Genomic DNA, 14,057 nt, shown 5'->3' with positions numbered 1-14,057 from the left:
TGTCTTGAATATCTCGTCTTTTTCTCCCTCTGTCTTTGTATGTTCAGTTTGTTCTTCTTGTAACATCATGAAACCAGAAGACATTTTACTCAGCAGACAGTTTGATTCTGTCACATTAGGAAAGGCACAGGTGTTACTAATAACATTAACGATGGGTCTGTTGTATGGTCACATGGTCTTCACAGGTACTTCCCTCATGGATCAAATTAACACAAACTGATCATAAATTGATTCCACATCTCGTTCAGTGTTTCTCCACAATCATCTGCAGAGCTCACTCCTTGCCAAAGGCAGGCGTTCTCTCGGCTCCCCACAGACTCCTTCAGTCAGTGTTTATGTAGGTCAATGAAGACAGCTGTGACAGAATTTAGAACCGTACCATTGCCTGTTTGATGGATTGTTTGCTAATGCCCCCTTCTAACAAATTTACAGTCTCTGCTAAATTATAATCTGCCTTTTAAAATTAAACTCATCAAATATTCCCTTATTACTGTTACAATAACATTCAAACAACGTGAAACCTGCTGAAAGGAATTTTCCATTTATTAATGTAATTCCCTATATTGTAGAGAGATTAAGGAGATCTAACATACACACATATTTTCAAGTCATTATATGACATATGAGTTACAGTCCAACCAATAAAAAGACTAAATAAATAACACATCTGCTTTAAAGTTAACATTATATGTACAATCTAGGGGTTGTTTTATTTTACTATGTTAAATGATGAGTGTTCTAGGCTGTCAACTGTTTTCTCATTCTTGAACTCTGCCTTGGTTATGTGTGACTTGGGACTCCCAGTGGATCTCAGCCATTCTTGCATTTCTTCCACCTTGCTGCGTGGCCCTTGTAGCTGCCCCTGAACAGTTCCTGCGCTTGTGTTTTGGACCCATCCAACCAGGCCAAGTTTCTTCCCCTCTGCCTGGGAAATGAAACAATGGAGAATATGGTTGGGATTGGTTAGATGTGATTTTATAAGAGTAAATAAAGAGGTGTGCAGAAAATATTGAGCACTAGTTAAGACTCAGATCTCATAGCACTATGGTGGGAAGGAAGATCAGTCTCCAAAGTATCAAAACCAATAATACCAAGCCTTGTGTTATGTATTGATACTAACATCAGAGGTATCGATAAGAAAAAAAACAATGTTAGATCATGTTCTGTGCACATGGAGACTCTTCTTAATGCAGCTGCTGCTGTATTCAGTGATCACCTTATTAATGAACACAATAAACGTGTTATCATTAAAAGTGGTCAGGTGTTTTAAAAGGCATGTGATTGAGTATAATGTTTGGCAGATCATTCCATGTTAATTGAAATACCTGAAGAAGTAGCCTGATAATGATGCAGTCACCTCATAGATCCTGACAGACGTCTCTCCCATATGTATAACATTAGCTTTTTTTTTTAAATAATAAAAAATAATTTAGTAGCATCACTATGGACATCGATATCAGTGATTCTGGCCTTGGTATTATTGAGATCAAATCGTTCATTCCTGTTGTACAACCCAAAGAGATCAAATGAGTGTGTTAAAGCTGAAATACTTTAAACATTAAAGGTAGAATCTTAACTCAAGGTCAAATTAGCTTTTTCCAAAGTTTTCAACCGCTTCTCATGCTCTTCATCAGCAAAAATGAAATGTGTTGATGACAACGTCGGGAGAAGCTAGTTAATAGTACCTTGAGTTAAGATATCTATTTAATTTAATTTATCTTTAATATATTTTATTGTCAAACTATGAGGCCAGGCTGAGCATATAAGGTTAGCTTGTCAAACTCACTTGAGTGTATTTCCGAAAAAACACACCCTGCACTCTGCCAAAAATTTCATAATCCACCGAAATTAGGTCTTCATTGGACATAGTGGACCTAGAAAAGGAGAAATAACACATTACTTGAGTGCTTCTGTAGTGTGCGTTAGGAGCCCACCATGCAGGTGCTACATTACAGCTACAAGCTATGCTAACACTTTCATTTGTATTCAAAGGACTTGCAACCTAGATAATTAGCAGCCTTAGCGTCATATTAACACAGCATGAATATAAAATAGCTCCCTATCTGTAATATAATCACCTGGATATTGTTGGGAAGCTGTAAGCTAACCATCCAGATGCGGCAGACCTCAGTTTGAAAACATACGGGACTCTCCTTCAGGAAGTGAGGTTTAACGGACCAATCAGAGAGCACCCGAGAGACTTGGCTCCTAGGCAACGAATGTAAACGCTGGAAAAGGAGTCGCAACAGTTAAATGGCTGCCCTCCGTGTTTTAGCGAAACTGTGTTACACTTTATTCTGACGACAGAAAAAAAAAGCGGTGATTTTTTTCATATTGGAGACGGGATTTTAGAAAAAAATGTCAATTACAAATGGACTACTTACACTGTTAAATTGACCACAACAAGTGAGTACGTGAACCTAAAGCGGATATTTCTTTTGTCAAGTGCTGTTTTTAAGGCCAAGAACAGTGTTAAGTTGAAATTAAGAACTTCTGCACTTAAATTTGAATCACCAGCCTTCCCAGTTTTTATCTTACTGTGCTGTTTTCTCTGTATTTGCTCTGACTTATAGTGACTAGTAATAGTCACACTCAAGTGAGATCTTTGTCCCCTATACTTTGCCCCCCTCTTTTAGCCTTGCTTTATTTTTCTACCTGTTTTTTTTCCCCTAGAAATTATACAGGAAAAACACTTCAGTGGTTGAGGTGGAGGGCTCAGCAGTCTTTTGCAAAGGTCCATGGAACAACAAGTCAACCTCAAAGATGTGACCTCCTACAACAGATGAAATCATGAGCACATACACAAGAAGAAGACCCAGACCTCAAGGGCAGGACAACATTGCAGCACAAGGCAATGTCTATCCTCAAGCACAACATGGTGTTGTACCTGGTAGGAGAACAGATGGAATAGACCGCCCATTTCCAAACAAGCCTGTCAGCCACAGGAGACCTCTCAACCCCAGGACAAAAGACTCACTTGATCTGTATGATTTTGAAAAAATCAATGTTACCAAACAACCAAGAGGCTCTTTCTTGCCCCAAGAACATAATTTAAGTGGCATCAGAGAGACCACTGGATCCCAGCTTCCAAGAAAAGACTCAGACGGACCGCCGAGTGGAGAACTGCAGATGGCCAGAGCAATTCATGCAAAAGAGCTTGTGCTACAGGAGAAGCTGTGGAGGGTTGAGGAAAAAATAAGGCAAAAGCTCCAGAGGGATAGTGTTGAAGCTTTTGCAGGTATGAAGAATGAGGAGGAGAAGCACAACAGCGGACAGGCAGAAAGGGGAAAAGCTCAGACAAAAACCAGACTGTCTGAGCAGCACAGGCAAGAAGCAAAGAGCAGCAGAGACATACTGATGCAAGAAAGAAGACAGGAAAGACAGGAGGATGTTACGCAACTTAGGAGAAACCAAGATCAGAGAAGCAAGGACAGAATCCAAAAGACACATGAAGAAGAGGAGGCCAGATGGAAAAGAAGAGAAACAGAAGTTGCAGAGTGTCCCCAGTCAAAAAGAAAAGGAAATAAAGGAACTCATAACATTACAGTAAATCATCAAAAAGTGAGCGGAGAGCTGAACAAACTGAGATGGGAGAATGTGAAAGAGTATAGCAGAGGAAAAGGGGATGAAAAAGATCATCACATTTGGGGAAAAGCAGGTGTGAGGCCACAGGATCGAGTGGAGAAAGCAAAGGAAAGAGAGCAAAATAAGACCTCTTTAGGCAATATAGGTTGGACAAGAGAAAAGAAATATAGGGAGAGAGGATATAAGGACATGCACTGCACATATGACGAGCGAGACATACCTCAAGTAAGCCAACAGAAAAACGCTCATAGACTGGCAATAGAAAACCACGGAGGTGCAGAACGTAAATCAAGGGAATCATCTCTCCCACAACTTTCTAGTCCTTCTCATCCCAGCAGACCACAGGAGGACGTGCTGGGACTCACGGATAGCACAGACGGCAGCTTCCAGCTTCTTCTTTGCGGAATCTGCAACAGAAAGTTTGCAAGTGAAAGGTTAGAAAAGCACATCCAAATCTGCGAAAAGGTGAACCAGTCACGTCGTCAAGTCTTCAACTCCTATCTTAACAGGACCAAAGGATCCGCCATAGAGGAGTTCTGGAAAACCCACAGCATAAGCAAGACTCCAGAGGTAGGACAGTAACATTTTTACCTCTTTAAAGGGTTGCCTTATGTTCAGCTTGGAAATTACAAATGTATAACAGCCTGTATTACAAATTGGATGTGTTGGAAAGGCATGCGAATGGAGAGTCCAATGAAAAGATCCTTTTTGTTTCATTATGTAGGATTCAGTTTTTCAGTTTTGTTTCCTAATTTTCAACTCAATGATCAGTTGATCATTTTAATATGAATATATTCCGTTTTTCATAAGTATTTGATGTCTTTTATTCAGGTTTTACCGAAAAAGAACCAAAGACAGAACCACAAGGCCAACGCAAAGAATGTGCAGCAGGGTCGACTCCCGGCTGGAACCTCACACCAAAAATGGTCCAAGTGAACCGACCCAAACGCACCCAGATGCTTTGATCCTGGACCAGTTGAACAACAAATCGTTAGGTGTCAGTGCAAGTTACCCATCACCATCTTGCTATTGTCAATACAGTCTCTGAATTGTATTGTATAATTCTGTCCCTTAATAGAATTTTGTTACAGACCTCTTGTCCCCATTGTTGTAGTTTTGGCTCTTTATTAGGATAGCACATGTTAATATCAACAAGTAGAAACAGCTACGCTATATAGCAGCTTACACTGTGGGAAATATTATACACACTACACAAATGTAACAAAGAATAGCTGTTTTATTTATGGCTTTTACACAAAGTAGGAAGCAGCAGTGTGACTGTGAGAGGAGTGTTTGTTTTAACATCTGTTACATCTGCACAATATTTGGTAAACCATAAACCATACTTAAAATGCTGTCAACACACTGTATAAAAAAAAAATCACCCGGGGCACAATATTGTCATATTTGCTATAATTTTGGTTGCAATAGCTTGAAAGGCACTCTGATTGTATTTAACATTGCATTTTACTGCATGAAAACACTTGTCAGTGTTATACTGTTGACATCTGACAGTTCACTGACCACAAGTTAACAGCTTGTAAGCCAACTATGATAAAGGCTTTTACACATACAGTATATTTGTTATAACACACACAATAAACAAAACCAATGGATCTCAAACAAAACAAAAAGGCATTTGGATATTTGCTTTCACAAATGATGCAACTTTTTTCCTTCCAAAACCTTTCAGAAAGTACCAAAGACAGATAAAATGGTTTAAAAAAATGCAATAAGGAAAGAAAAATAACATTAGAGCTGCAAGGTCAGCTATATTATGAATGTTTTAAAGACCACGTTTTCTACATTCTAAGAAAAATGTTCAAGTGTTCATATGTATCACAAAGAAGACAGACCTACATGTGCTGCGGCAACAAGGATTCAATTGTCAAAGAAGGCAATAAGAAAGAGTAACTTATTTGTTTAAAAAAAATCAGTAGTTTCGTGTTTCACACAAATTCTCTTTATATGACAACAAAACATGCAAATCTAAAAGTGTATATTTGCATGAGATAATTAGAATATGTTTGTAATAGCTAACATGTCCGATAAATATGACAAAGTTTTAAAGGCTCTACTGTTTTTGGCACTTTAACCTTTTAAGAATAACAGATGAAATGAAAATGATTATCGGTAAAGTGATAATCAGGCAAGCTTTGTTTTCACATTAGAAGACTGTGCCAACATGAGTATGGACAACATCCTGGCTGCCAGTCTGAACAAAAAAAAAAAAAAAAGAAACCTTAACTTTGGATGCATTAGCAAAAGGTTTCCTATTTGCTTGAGCTGGTCTTACCTGTTACGTGATAAATGCTAATATCTGAGGCACTAAGGACTGTGGCCTTAATGATGACATCACTACAAACACATGGACTTAACATTCACATTGCAGAGTAACACTATGATCAGATTGTCTCTCGCAGGAGTCAAGGTCCGACGCCTCGTGTTGAATCCAGCCAACATTTCAGTCTGTGCAGAAACTAGCTAGATCGCCGCACCCAGGTGAACACAAGTGTGCATATCAGAGTGTGCAATGTATCATACAGTATTACATGTGCAGTAAAATGTAATCATGCATCTTAAGCGCTCTGCCATACATGTATACTGTAATGTAACCACTGTGAGTGGGCATGAGGCTGCTCTCTCCGCTGCACCTCTAACTGAGCCTCTACTTCCCACCTAACCAGCTTGTTTAATTCAATATGTGCCATGAGTTGTGACCATTCTCCTGTAATCTGGAAATCTCCAGGCTGAGGCTCACACATTGGCCCCTGCGGATCTGCTCCCATGGTTTGTGAATCCGCCTCCCCTGCCTCCTCCATCACCAGGCATACGATCAGAGTGATGGTTTCCGTTATTGTCACGTCCTGCCTCCCGTAGTGCTGAACAATTAATTGCCGCCCAAAGCCTCTCATTCTCCTTCTGCTGCTCACTGACCTAGAGACGGCAAAGAATGCAGCTTAAGCTGACACGTGGATCAAAGTTGGCTCTGAAGTGAGAGGGTGAAAAAAAAAAGTCTCACCTGCTTCTCAAGCATCTGGATCCTCATCTCTTGACGAGTGACTGTCTCTCGCAGCTGCAAAGTAAAACTGCTCGGTTACACACTGTGGCAATGAGATGTTCTCATCAGTTCATGACTTGCACTGTGTAAATCTGATACCTGTGTGACCTCGCTACTAGCACTGCAGCATACACCCGATTCTCCTTTTTTGCAGACGCGAGTCTCCTCCAGTCCATTGACGCTATCACAGCCCATTCGTTTAGTCTGCAGAGAAAACCGCAGAGGATCAAGTCCAGTGTTTGAAATTTCAAATGTTTTTTATTTGGAGCACATAATCAATGTCCACATTAGTGCAAAACAACAGCTTGGTCAGCATTACCGATAGGCCTTTCTTACTGCTGACTGCCGCTGCAGCAGCCTTCAGCTCTTTCAGCTCTTCATATGGTAGAGTGACACTCTCGGAGAAAGAAGAAAGCTGGTCAGGAGTGGATGGCTCAGAGTCCTCAGGCATTGGGATGAACTCTGCGTCCTCAAGCTCCTGTTTGAACAAGAACCTCGCTGAATTAGACAACACTAAGTCTCCGTTCATCTTCCATCTCATGATTCAAACAAAAATATTCTTTACTCCTTGAAGCTTTCAGGATAACAAACCTTCCTAAGCCAGAGAGGGCAGGAGCTGTCCCCTGTCTGATTTGCCATTGACATCATCGGGGTCCCCATGAGGCACTCCTCTGTATTAACCTCCAGTGTACCCCCAAGGCCTCTGTCACGACACTCTGTCTCTGAACCAGGCTCTATGTCCAGATCCACTGTGGATGTAGACGCCCCCTGGCCCAGTCCTTTACACACACAAACAGTGGTAATGCACACAGGCAAACAATGCAGAATGATTCTTCTAGCAAAGAAAATAAATCAATACACAAATGAGTGACCAAAGAAAAGCTTTTACCACTACCAACTGATAGTCCACTGCTGTTAGAGCGAATAGTCTTGGAGTTGAGAACCTTCTCTGCAAAGAAGACAATGTATTTATTAGACAGCTGGCTGCTTGCACCCAGTATACTGTGCAGGTCTCTGCTTCTGATTACTAACCCATTATGATAATGGTGTGCCAACCACGGCAAGAGAGGTCTGGCACGTGATGGAGTGAACCAAAGATGGGCCTCGGCATGGCAGGGCAAACCTCTGAACCAAATCCCTTATCAGGGGGCATCCCAAGTCGCCCGTTTCCTGCGTTTCCCCACGCAAAGATTTGATTGTCTGAAAGAAAAAGAAAAAAGAGATAAACATACAGGCCCCAAAGTCTGCAGCACTCTGTTCCAGAGAGAAATTAAACTGTCCCACAACCATCAACATATCAGTGCCATAGATGCACTGCAGCACTGTATATGTTCTTACCTTCAGTGGCTGCGATGGTGAAGCCATCTCCACAGGACACTTTAGTCACTATCTTTCCTCCAAAGGGTCCAACAAGGACTTGGACGCCCTGGTGTTTCTTGAAGTCCTTCACACCCAGCTGCCCATACTTGTTGCAACCAAAGGTGATCAAACGACCACGTTCTGTAAAAGCAGATATTATATGAAATTACATTTCTTTTTTTAAGATGGTCTCACTTTTCACTTGCAAAGGAAATATCAGCCTCTATCTGCAGCAATACCATCAATTGCAGCTGTATGGGTCTTCCCAGGAACTATGGTCTGGATTGTGAACCTCGACAACTGCTTTACCAAGGTCAGTGTGGTGATGTACGGGATCCCCTGGTAACCCTGGTGTGGTGTACGGAGGGGGGGAGAAACATAGCTGCATCATCCAAAAGTCTCTAAATGAATGCAGTCCTTTAAGTATAACCCAGTACCTCTCCGGGGTGGTTTTTGAGGCCGGAGATTCCCTGGTTCAGACCCAGCTTGTTAAATTCATTGTTTCCACAGGCGAGGACTTTGCCAGTTTCTGTCAAATAGAAGGTTCCATCGCTGCCACATGCTACTGAGGAGATGATGGCACCTTTAGGGATCGCCACCTGGGAAAAGCAGCGAACAGACAGTACGTTTAAAATAAAAATGTTATCATATTGCTTGAAATACCTTATGTCTAAATGGCTCCTGTAAGGCTTTAGGACAGCCAAGAATATGCCGCAACAGGGAACAAAGTCTTACTAACTTGCATCGGAGAAGAGAAGTCATCCTCACATTCTAGGCCGAGACGCCCTGCAGCAGAAAAACACAGCAATTTTGACAAGGAGCAGTCAGTATGACTGTATATTAAAAAGAGCCACTGTCTCCACCTGCTGGCTACAGTCATAACAGCAAAAACAACCTGGCAGAGGCTTAATGGCATCAGCTCAAAACAACAGTAAATACAGCAACCCTATGTACCATACTCTCCGCAGCCCCAGGAGAAGATTTCCCCACTCTGAGTCAGGACCACTACGTGGTTGTCTCCACACGAAACCTGGCGGACGGGTCGCTCCTCAAAAAACTCCAGAAGCACTGGCTCCAAAATCTCGATTCCGAGCACGCCCTCCACTCCAATGCAGCCGTAATAGTCTGACCCAAACATGTACATCTGGTCTTCATCTGCAAAAGCAGCAGCAGTGGGTTCATTACAAAAAAAAATGTGACTTTACAGATTTTTTCCTCACCTCAAGTTCCTGTTTTCACAGGAAGCTTTCTTCACTCACCGGTAACACAGGCAGTGAAGTCGGCCCCACACGCCACCTGTCGGATGGCCTTCCCCTGAAGTTTCTCCACCCTCTTTGGCTGCCGGTACGAGGCCTGGTCTCCATGCCCCAGCTGGCCCACCATCTTGGCTCCGCCTTGGACGTTCTGCACAGAGAGTTGAGAAAGAAAGTTTCTTGTAGTAAAGCACAAGAGCAACTAGATTCATCATATCTGTCTCAGAGTCACATAAATACTCACAGCCCAAGTGTACAGCTCCTTCTCCACTGTCACCACTGCAAAGTGACTCTCTCCCGCACACACATGCTGGGCACTGCTGCCTCCTTTAAACGTGTCCAGTTTCTGGGGGGTGAACTTCCCTCCCCCCCAGAAGTACGCCTCCCTCGAGCGAGTGGTCACCACAGCAACGGGGGTTTCAGTCACTGTACTCAGCCTATGGTATGGCCAGGACAACAAATCAGATATGTATGACAAACTCACACTTTTACAGTGCAGAATATTAAAGAAGTGATAACAACTTACTTGGGTTTCTTCATTGCTGAATTCAACAGGGCAACTCGCTCTTCAAGCTTTCTAACAGAGAATAAAGTTCTCATGGGTGTTTTGGCTGTATATTCATTGCATCCACCAGAATCTAAAATATTTTCTTTTCTAGGAAATCAAAAATTATTCTTTTTTTTTTTAATCTTTCAATTAACTTACTGTCGACAGCAAGAGATGAACGGCTGGTCCAGTATCTGCTCAGCTGTAGGCCTCTTTGCAGGATCCTGTGACACAAAAAGAACACGAGAACTTAACACTGATATTCTTCACAGAGTTTTTTTTTTCTTAGCATGCAGTATTATCTCTGGCCTCAAACCTTTTGTTTTGTAACAATTAGAAACAACACGTTCTGACTGTTCCCCTCACTCACTTGGTCGAGGCACTCATACACCAGCTTGATCAATGCAGGCGAATAAACATCTGAGTTCACTTCCATCGTCCAGTTCCCCTGGACTATTTTCACACACAGGTTCAGGGGGTTCTATATGGACACAAACAGAATTAATTCATTCTGGGGAAATAAATCCAATTTTCAGATTCATGCAAATAATTAAAACAGTTTCTAGCAAACCTACCGTAGCATCAAATGTTCTTGTAAGAGTTAAGACTTCAAAAAGTACACAACCCATGGCCCAGATGTCTGATTTGAAATTGTATTTCGCTCCCTGGCACAATTCAGGCGACATGTAATATGGAGTTCCCACACACTGGATGTACAGAGGAAGATAAAGTGCACAAAGAAGATTAGTAGTGCTATTCCTCAAATAATGAGTATTTGCAAAGTAAAGTCACAATCAAACAAGAACTACAGCCTCATATAGTCTGTGATCAACTGAATTCTCATCAACAACCAGAGCATCCAAGTTGATGACAGAATATTAACTGTAAGATATGCATTTTCATCTCTCTGTGTTGATGAACTAAACAACAGTTATACCTCAGTTTCAAAGTGTTGTAGGGAATGGAAAGGAAACCGACTTACAGTCTCTGCCATTGAAAACTCAGAGTCTAGCTTCTTTGCAAGGCCATAGTCACCCAGCTTAATGAGGTCAGTCTTGGTCAGGAAAATGTTCAAAGTTTTGATATCTCTGCAAGAAAAGCAGAATGGCTCCATTAACAAGAAGAAAAAAAAAAACACTGTCAGAAACAACATAGAAGGTCACGTGACCTACAGGAAGCCTTCAATAAGGGTATGAAAGTGGGCTGAATATATCTAACCTGTGTAAAATCCCAGCCTTGTGAATGTGGGCCACTGCTGAGGCAATCTGGTACAGGTACCATATGACCACCTAAAGAAACATGTTAAATGTAAGGACACAATAGTGCGTTTTTTTGTGAAATAAAGTGCCTGTAATGTTGCACTCATACCTCTTCACTGAAAAGTTTCCCCTTCCTCTGGTTGATCTTATCATACAGATTTCCTCCTATAATGACAAAGACCATTTAGCATTCTGTCACAGCTCAACAGAATTCAAACTAACCTCCATCACATCTTCAGAGTGGACACTGACACTGTATGTTCTTACCATTGCAATACTCCAACTCAATGAGCAGAGTGTTTTTATCCATGAAGTGATTGAAGTAGGCTATGATGTTGTTGTGCTCCAGGATGGAGAGGATGCTGATTTCGTTCATGACATCCCTGCGCTCCTTTTCTGAGAGCGAGTTCAGGTCCACCTCCTTCCATACCACCAGAGAGTTGTCCTGCGGAGGACCAGAGGGGACATCTCCTATCAGTCATACTACTGAGAAGCCCAAAAGGGCACAACTATGTTTCCCTACTGTTATATCTACTTGCTTACAAGATAGGCAGGCAGGGGACAATCTTATTTTGTGATATATAATTAGTTCAAGACAACATTTTCTGGAGGAAAGGGTGGTATGAAAAGGTCTGCAAACCCCTATTCTGCAGTATGTGCAGTCAGGATAAAGAACCAAAGCATGGGAAAGTCATTTATCTCGTTTGCACTCAAGAATTTCTCACAGGGGTATGGAAACAGTGAGGAACAGTGAGCAGTTCAGTTTGCCAGACACATGCTCTACAGTCAATCACAATAATCCTCACAGAAAAAAATAACTAGAAATGTCTGATATCTGCAATTACTCTGTGTTTAAAGGTAAGCTGGGGTTCTCATCATTTCTGAATGCAGCAGTCCAAGAAAAGGTTTTGGGGACCTTGTAAACTTGAGTAAGACATGTTTTGCTTGCCGTGTTGTTGTTGTTGTTGTTGTTGTGTGCAGTGAAAATAAATGTCTTCACTTCAGGGTTTCAGCAACAACGTTTTAATAAAGGAGACTGACTGTTGCATGGCATAATACAATGTATCCCCTTACTTTAAAACACAGAGAACTGTGCTGGGACTGCAACCCAACTTACCTCTGTCCTCCTGTACAGAGTTGCTTCACCAAACGCCCCTCTCCCGAGGACCCGGATAGGAATGTAATGCAACTTTTCCTCTTCGCCATTGAATGTGCCCGACGCTGATCGCTCACTGACCACAGACCCGCCGCCCAAATCTGAATTTAGCGAGTCGAAATGTCTTTCATAGTCCTCTAGTGACATTTCTGTTTAGGGACTTGTTAGCCAGTGGCAGTGATGGAAATAACCTGAACAGGCCTAACGACAACTCTTTCAGAAAGACTCCTACAAGACCATACACGCGTCTAGCATGTTACCCGTGTCGGCTGGAAAACTTTTAAAAAAGAGACCTTTCAAAGTGCGAGCACAGCCAGAAGCCTCAACGCCACTTAAAATATACAATATAAGGAAAAGAAAACGTTGCAAAATGCGTGCAACTACAGTGGTTGTAACAATGTCAAGCACGACTCAAAAGCATTTAAGACGTTCAGCCAACTTTTTAACTTTTCAGAATAAAACGCCTACACTCGGACGTGTGGTGCTGTGTTTTACGATGAAATCCAGGACAGCGCATTTCCGGTAATGTTTAGTTGCCTGTGTAGCTTGACTAGACTTAACAGTCAGAAGGAGAAGGCAGAATGCCGCCTGTCACTGTAAAATCCTTAGCTGTTTTGGTAATGTTATTCCACTAAAAGAGGTTGAGTAAGTTTGCCCATGAAATTAACAACAACAACACAACTGTTTAAAGATGGTTGGACTCATCTGACGCTCAACTAAAAGACAACAACACAGCGACAAAAAAAGTCCATCCTTTCCTGGCGCTCAAACCCGGAAACTGTCAAATTAAACGGTCTCCTTGTCAAGAGGTTTTGCGTGAGGTATTTTTTCTCCATTGTAGCGATTCTAAATCTAAACAATGGACGGTACACAAGTAGCAGATGCAATTTAAGTGCCATAAATATAGCTGTCCACATTTATTTTAAAGTGAGTACACAATTGTTAATGTGAAAGCAAATGTTCAGGACTGTTGTGGTGCTGTGTGACACTTATTCTACTGAGGGTAAGGAAGGCACCTTTTGTGGCTGTTGTGACCTGTGAAAACAATCTTTTTGACATTACAACAGAGGTTAAGACATTCCCAATGAGGATGACTGAATCTAGGCAGAAAACCATTTCCTGGATACAGAACAGAACATTCTGAGATGAATAATTTTGTCCAAAAATATGTCCAAAGACTTTTGGTATCCCACTTAGTACTTTATTACTTTTAATATTAAGTGTAAATCAACCCCAGGCTGCTCTTGTAGCTGAATTTGCTACCAATTCAGATTAAAAACCAGACGGGTAAAACATGCCAGGCTTCTCTTTGAGGTTTTATGTATTGAATCTCTGTGTGGCCAGTAGGGGGGGTTGCTGACTTGATTTTTCTGCAAGTCTGGTGTCTGCTTCCATGGCATTTATCACTGTGGATTACAATCGAACTTCAAGCAAAAGTTCTCACATTTACTTTTACTTCTTTAAGCGTATTCATATTGACAGAGTACAATAAGAAGTGTACGTTTAGGTGTGTGTGAATGATCGATAATCAGTATTATTGGCAGTAATGAAGGGCCCCAAAATCAAATTTTGCTTAGGGCCTCATGGGTGCTTGGGCCTGCCCTGCATACAAATCATTATTTTTACTGAGTATATTTGATAGCATTGGTGAAATTCTTATTTGTGACTCCTGGCCGCCCATTCAGTTTTGCCAATAACTGACCGAGTCACAACTCAGACTTCCAGATGTATAGAATATCAAATTACTACCCACATGTCAGAGGTGTTAAGTTCATTAAATTAACTTATCATTACGTCCATAGAAAGGCTTGAATATATTCCAGTCTTAACAGATTGG

At 41.6% G+C, this 14,057-nt stretch overlaps 3 protein-coding genes across 5 annotated transcripts; 1 reads left to right on the top strand and 2 right to left on the bottom strand.

Annotated features, from left to right (window-relative positions):
• Positions 1-526: 526 nt before the first annotated feature.
• Positions 527-2,163, bottom strand: acyp1 (acylphosphatase 1, erythrocyte (common) type). 2 transcript variants are annotated; one of them, XM_041060726.1, is made up of 3 exons: positions 2,079-2,163; positions 1,787-1,874; positions 527-925 (listed from the first exon to the last, which is right to left on the bottom strand). In XM_041060726.1, the coding sequence occupies exons 2-3, from the start codon at positions 1,865-1,867 to the stop codon at positions 710-712; spliced, it is 297 nt and encodes a 98-aa protein (XP_040916660.1). In that variant the 5' UTR covers positions 1,868-1,874; positions 2,079-2,163; the 3' UTR covers positions 527-709. The 2 variants fall into 2 exon arrangements, with proteins under 2 accessions (XP_040916660.1, XP_040916661.1); XM_041060727.1 differs by having other exon boundaries at positions 2,064-2,138.
• Positions 2,164-2,790: 627 nt separating this feature from the next.
• On the top strand, positions 2,791-4,521 carry LOC121197619 (zinc finger C2HC domain-containing protein 1C-like). The gene is made up of 2 exons (XM_041061304.1): positions 2,791-4,155; positions 4,417-4,521. The coding sequence occupies exons 1-2, from the start codon at positions 2,791-2,793 to the stop codon at positions 4,519-4,521; spliced, it is 1,470 nt and encodes a 489-aa protein (XP_040917238.1).
• Positions 4,522-5,308: 787 nt separating this feature from the next.
• On the bottom strand, positions 5,309-12,622 carry LOC121197534 (serine/threonine-protein kinase Nek9). Of its 2 annotated transcripts, none has more exons than XM_041061185.1 (23): positions 12,182-12,622; positions 11,332-11,509; positions 11,174-11,229; positions 11,024-11,094; positions 10,788-10,893; positions 10,381-10,512; positions 10,176-10,286; positions 9,965-10,029; positions 9,785-9,835; positions 9,503-9,695; positions 9,265-9,409; positions 8,960-9,160; positions 8,745-8,791; positions 8,443-8,604; positions 8,245-8,353; positions 7,985-8,146; positions 7,679-7,846; positions 7,536-7,595; positions 7,238-7,425; positions 6,966-7,124; positions 6,746-6,850; positions 6,608-6,661; positions 5,309-6,522 (listed from the first exon to the last, which is right to left on the bottom strand). In XM_041061185.1, the coding sequence occupies exons 1-23, from the start codon at positions 12,365-12,367 to the stop codon at positions 6,343-6,345; spliced, it is 2,889 nt and encodes a 962-aa protein (XP_040917119.1). In that variant the 5' UTR covers positions 12,368-12,622; the 3' UTR covers positions 5,309-6,342. The 2 variants fall into 2 exon arrangements, with proteins under 2 accessions (XP_040917119.1, XP_040917120.1); XM_041061186.1 differs by having other exon boundaries at positions 7,542-7,595.
• Positions 12,623-14,057: the final 1,435 nt, after the last annotated feature.

The sequence above is a fragment of the Toxotes jaculatrix genome, chromosome 17, assembly GCF_017976425.1.
Source record: "Toxotes jaculatrix isolate fToxJac2 chromosome 17, fToxJac2.pri, whole genome shotgun sequence".
Lineage (NCBI taxonomy): Eukaryota > Metazoa > Chordata > Actinopteri > Toxotidae > Toxotes > Toxotes jaculatrix.
Note: the sequence above shows the minus strand (reverse complement) of the source record. Positions and strands in the feature narration are given on the sequence as shown.

Excerpts from the sequence above, each read along its gene's own strand:
- acyp1 (XM_041060726.1), bottom strand. The coding sequence starts at position 1,867 with ATGTCCAATGAAGACCTAATTTCGGTGGATTATGAAATTTTTGGCAGA. Across the intron at positions 926-1,786 it reads TTTTTCGGAAATACACTCAA|GCAGAGGGGAAGAAACTTGG; the intron begins GTGAGTTTGACA and ends TTCATTTCCCAG.
- LOC121197619 (XM_041061304.1), top strand. The coding sequence starts at position 2,791 with ATGAGCACATACACAAGAAGAAGACCCAGACCTCAAGGGCAGGACAAC. Across the intron at positions 4,156-4,416 it reads GCATAAGCAAGACTCCAGAG|GTTTTACCGAAAAAGAACCA; the intron begins GTAGGACAGTAA and ends TCTTTTATTCAG.
- LOC121197534 (XM_041061185.1), bottom strand. The coding sequence starts at position 12,367 with ATGTCACTAGAGGACTATGAAAGACATTTCGACTCGCTAAATTCAGAT. Across the intron at positions 9,161-9,264 it reads CTTCACTGCCTGTGTTACCG|ATGAAGACCAGATGTACATG; the intron begins GTGAGTGAAGAA and ends CTGCTTTTGCAG. Across the intron at positions 8,147-8,244 it reads CCATACAGCTGCAATTGATG|AACGTGGTCGTTTGATCACC; the intron begins GTATTGCTGCAG and ends CTGCTTTTACAG.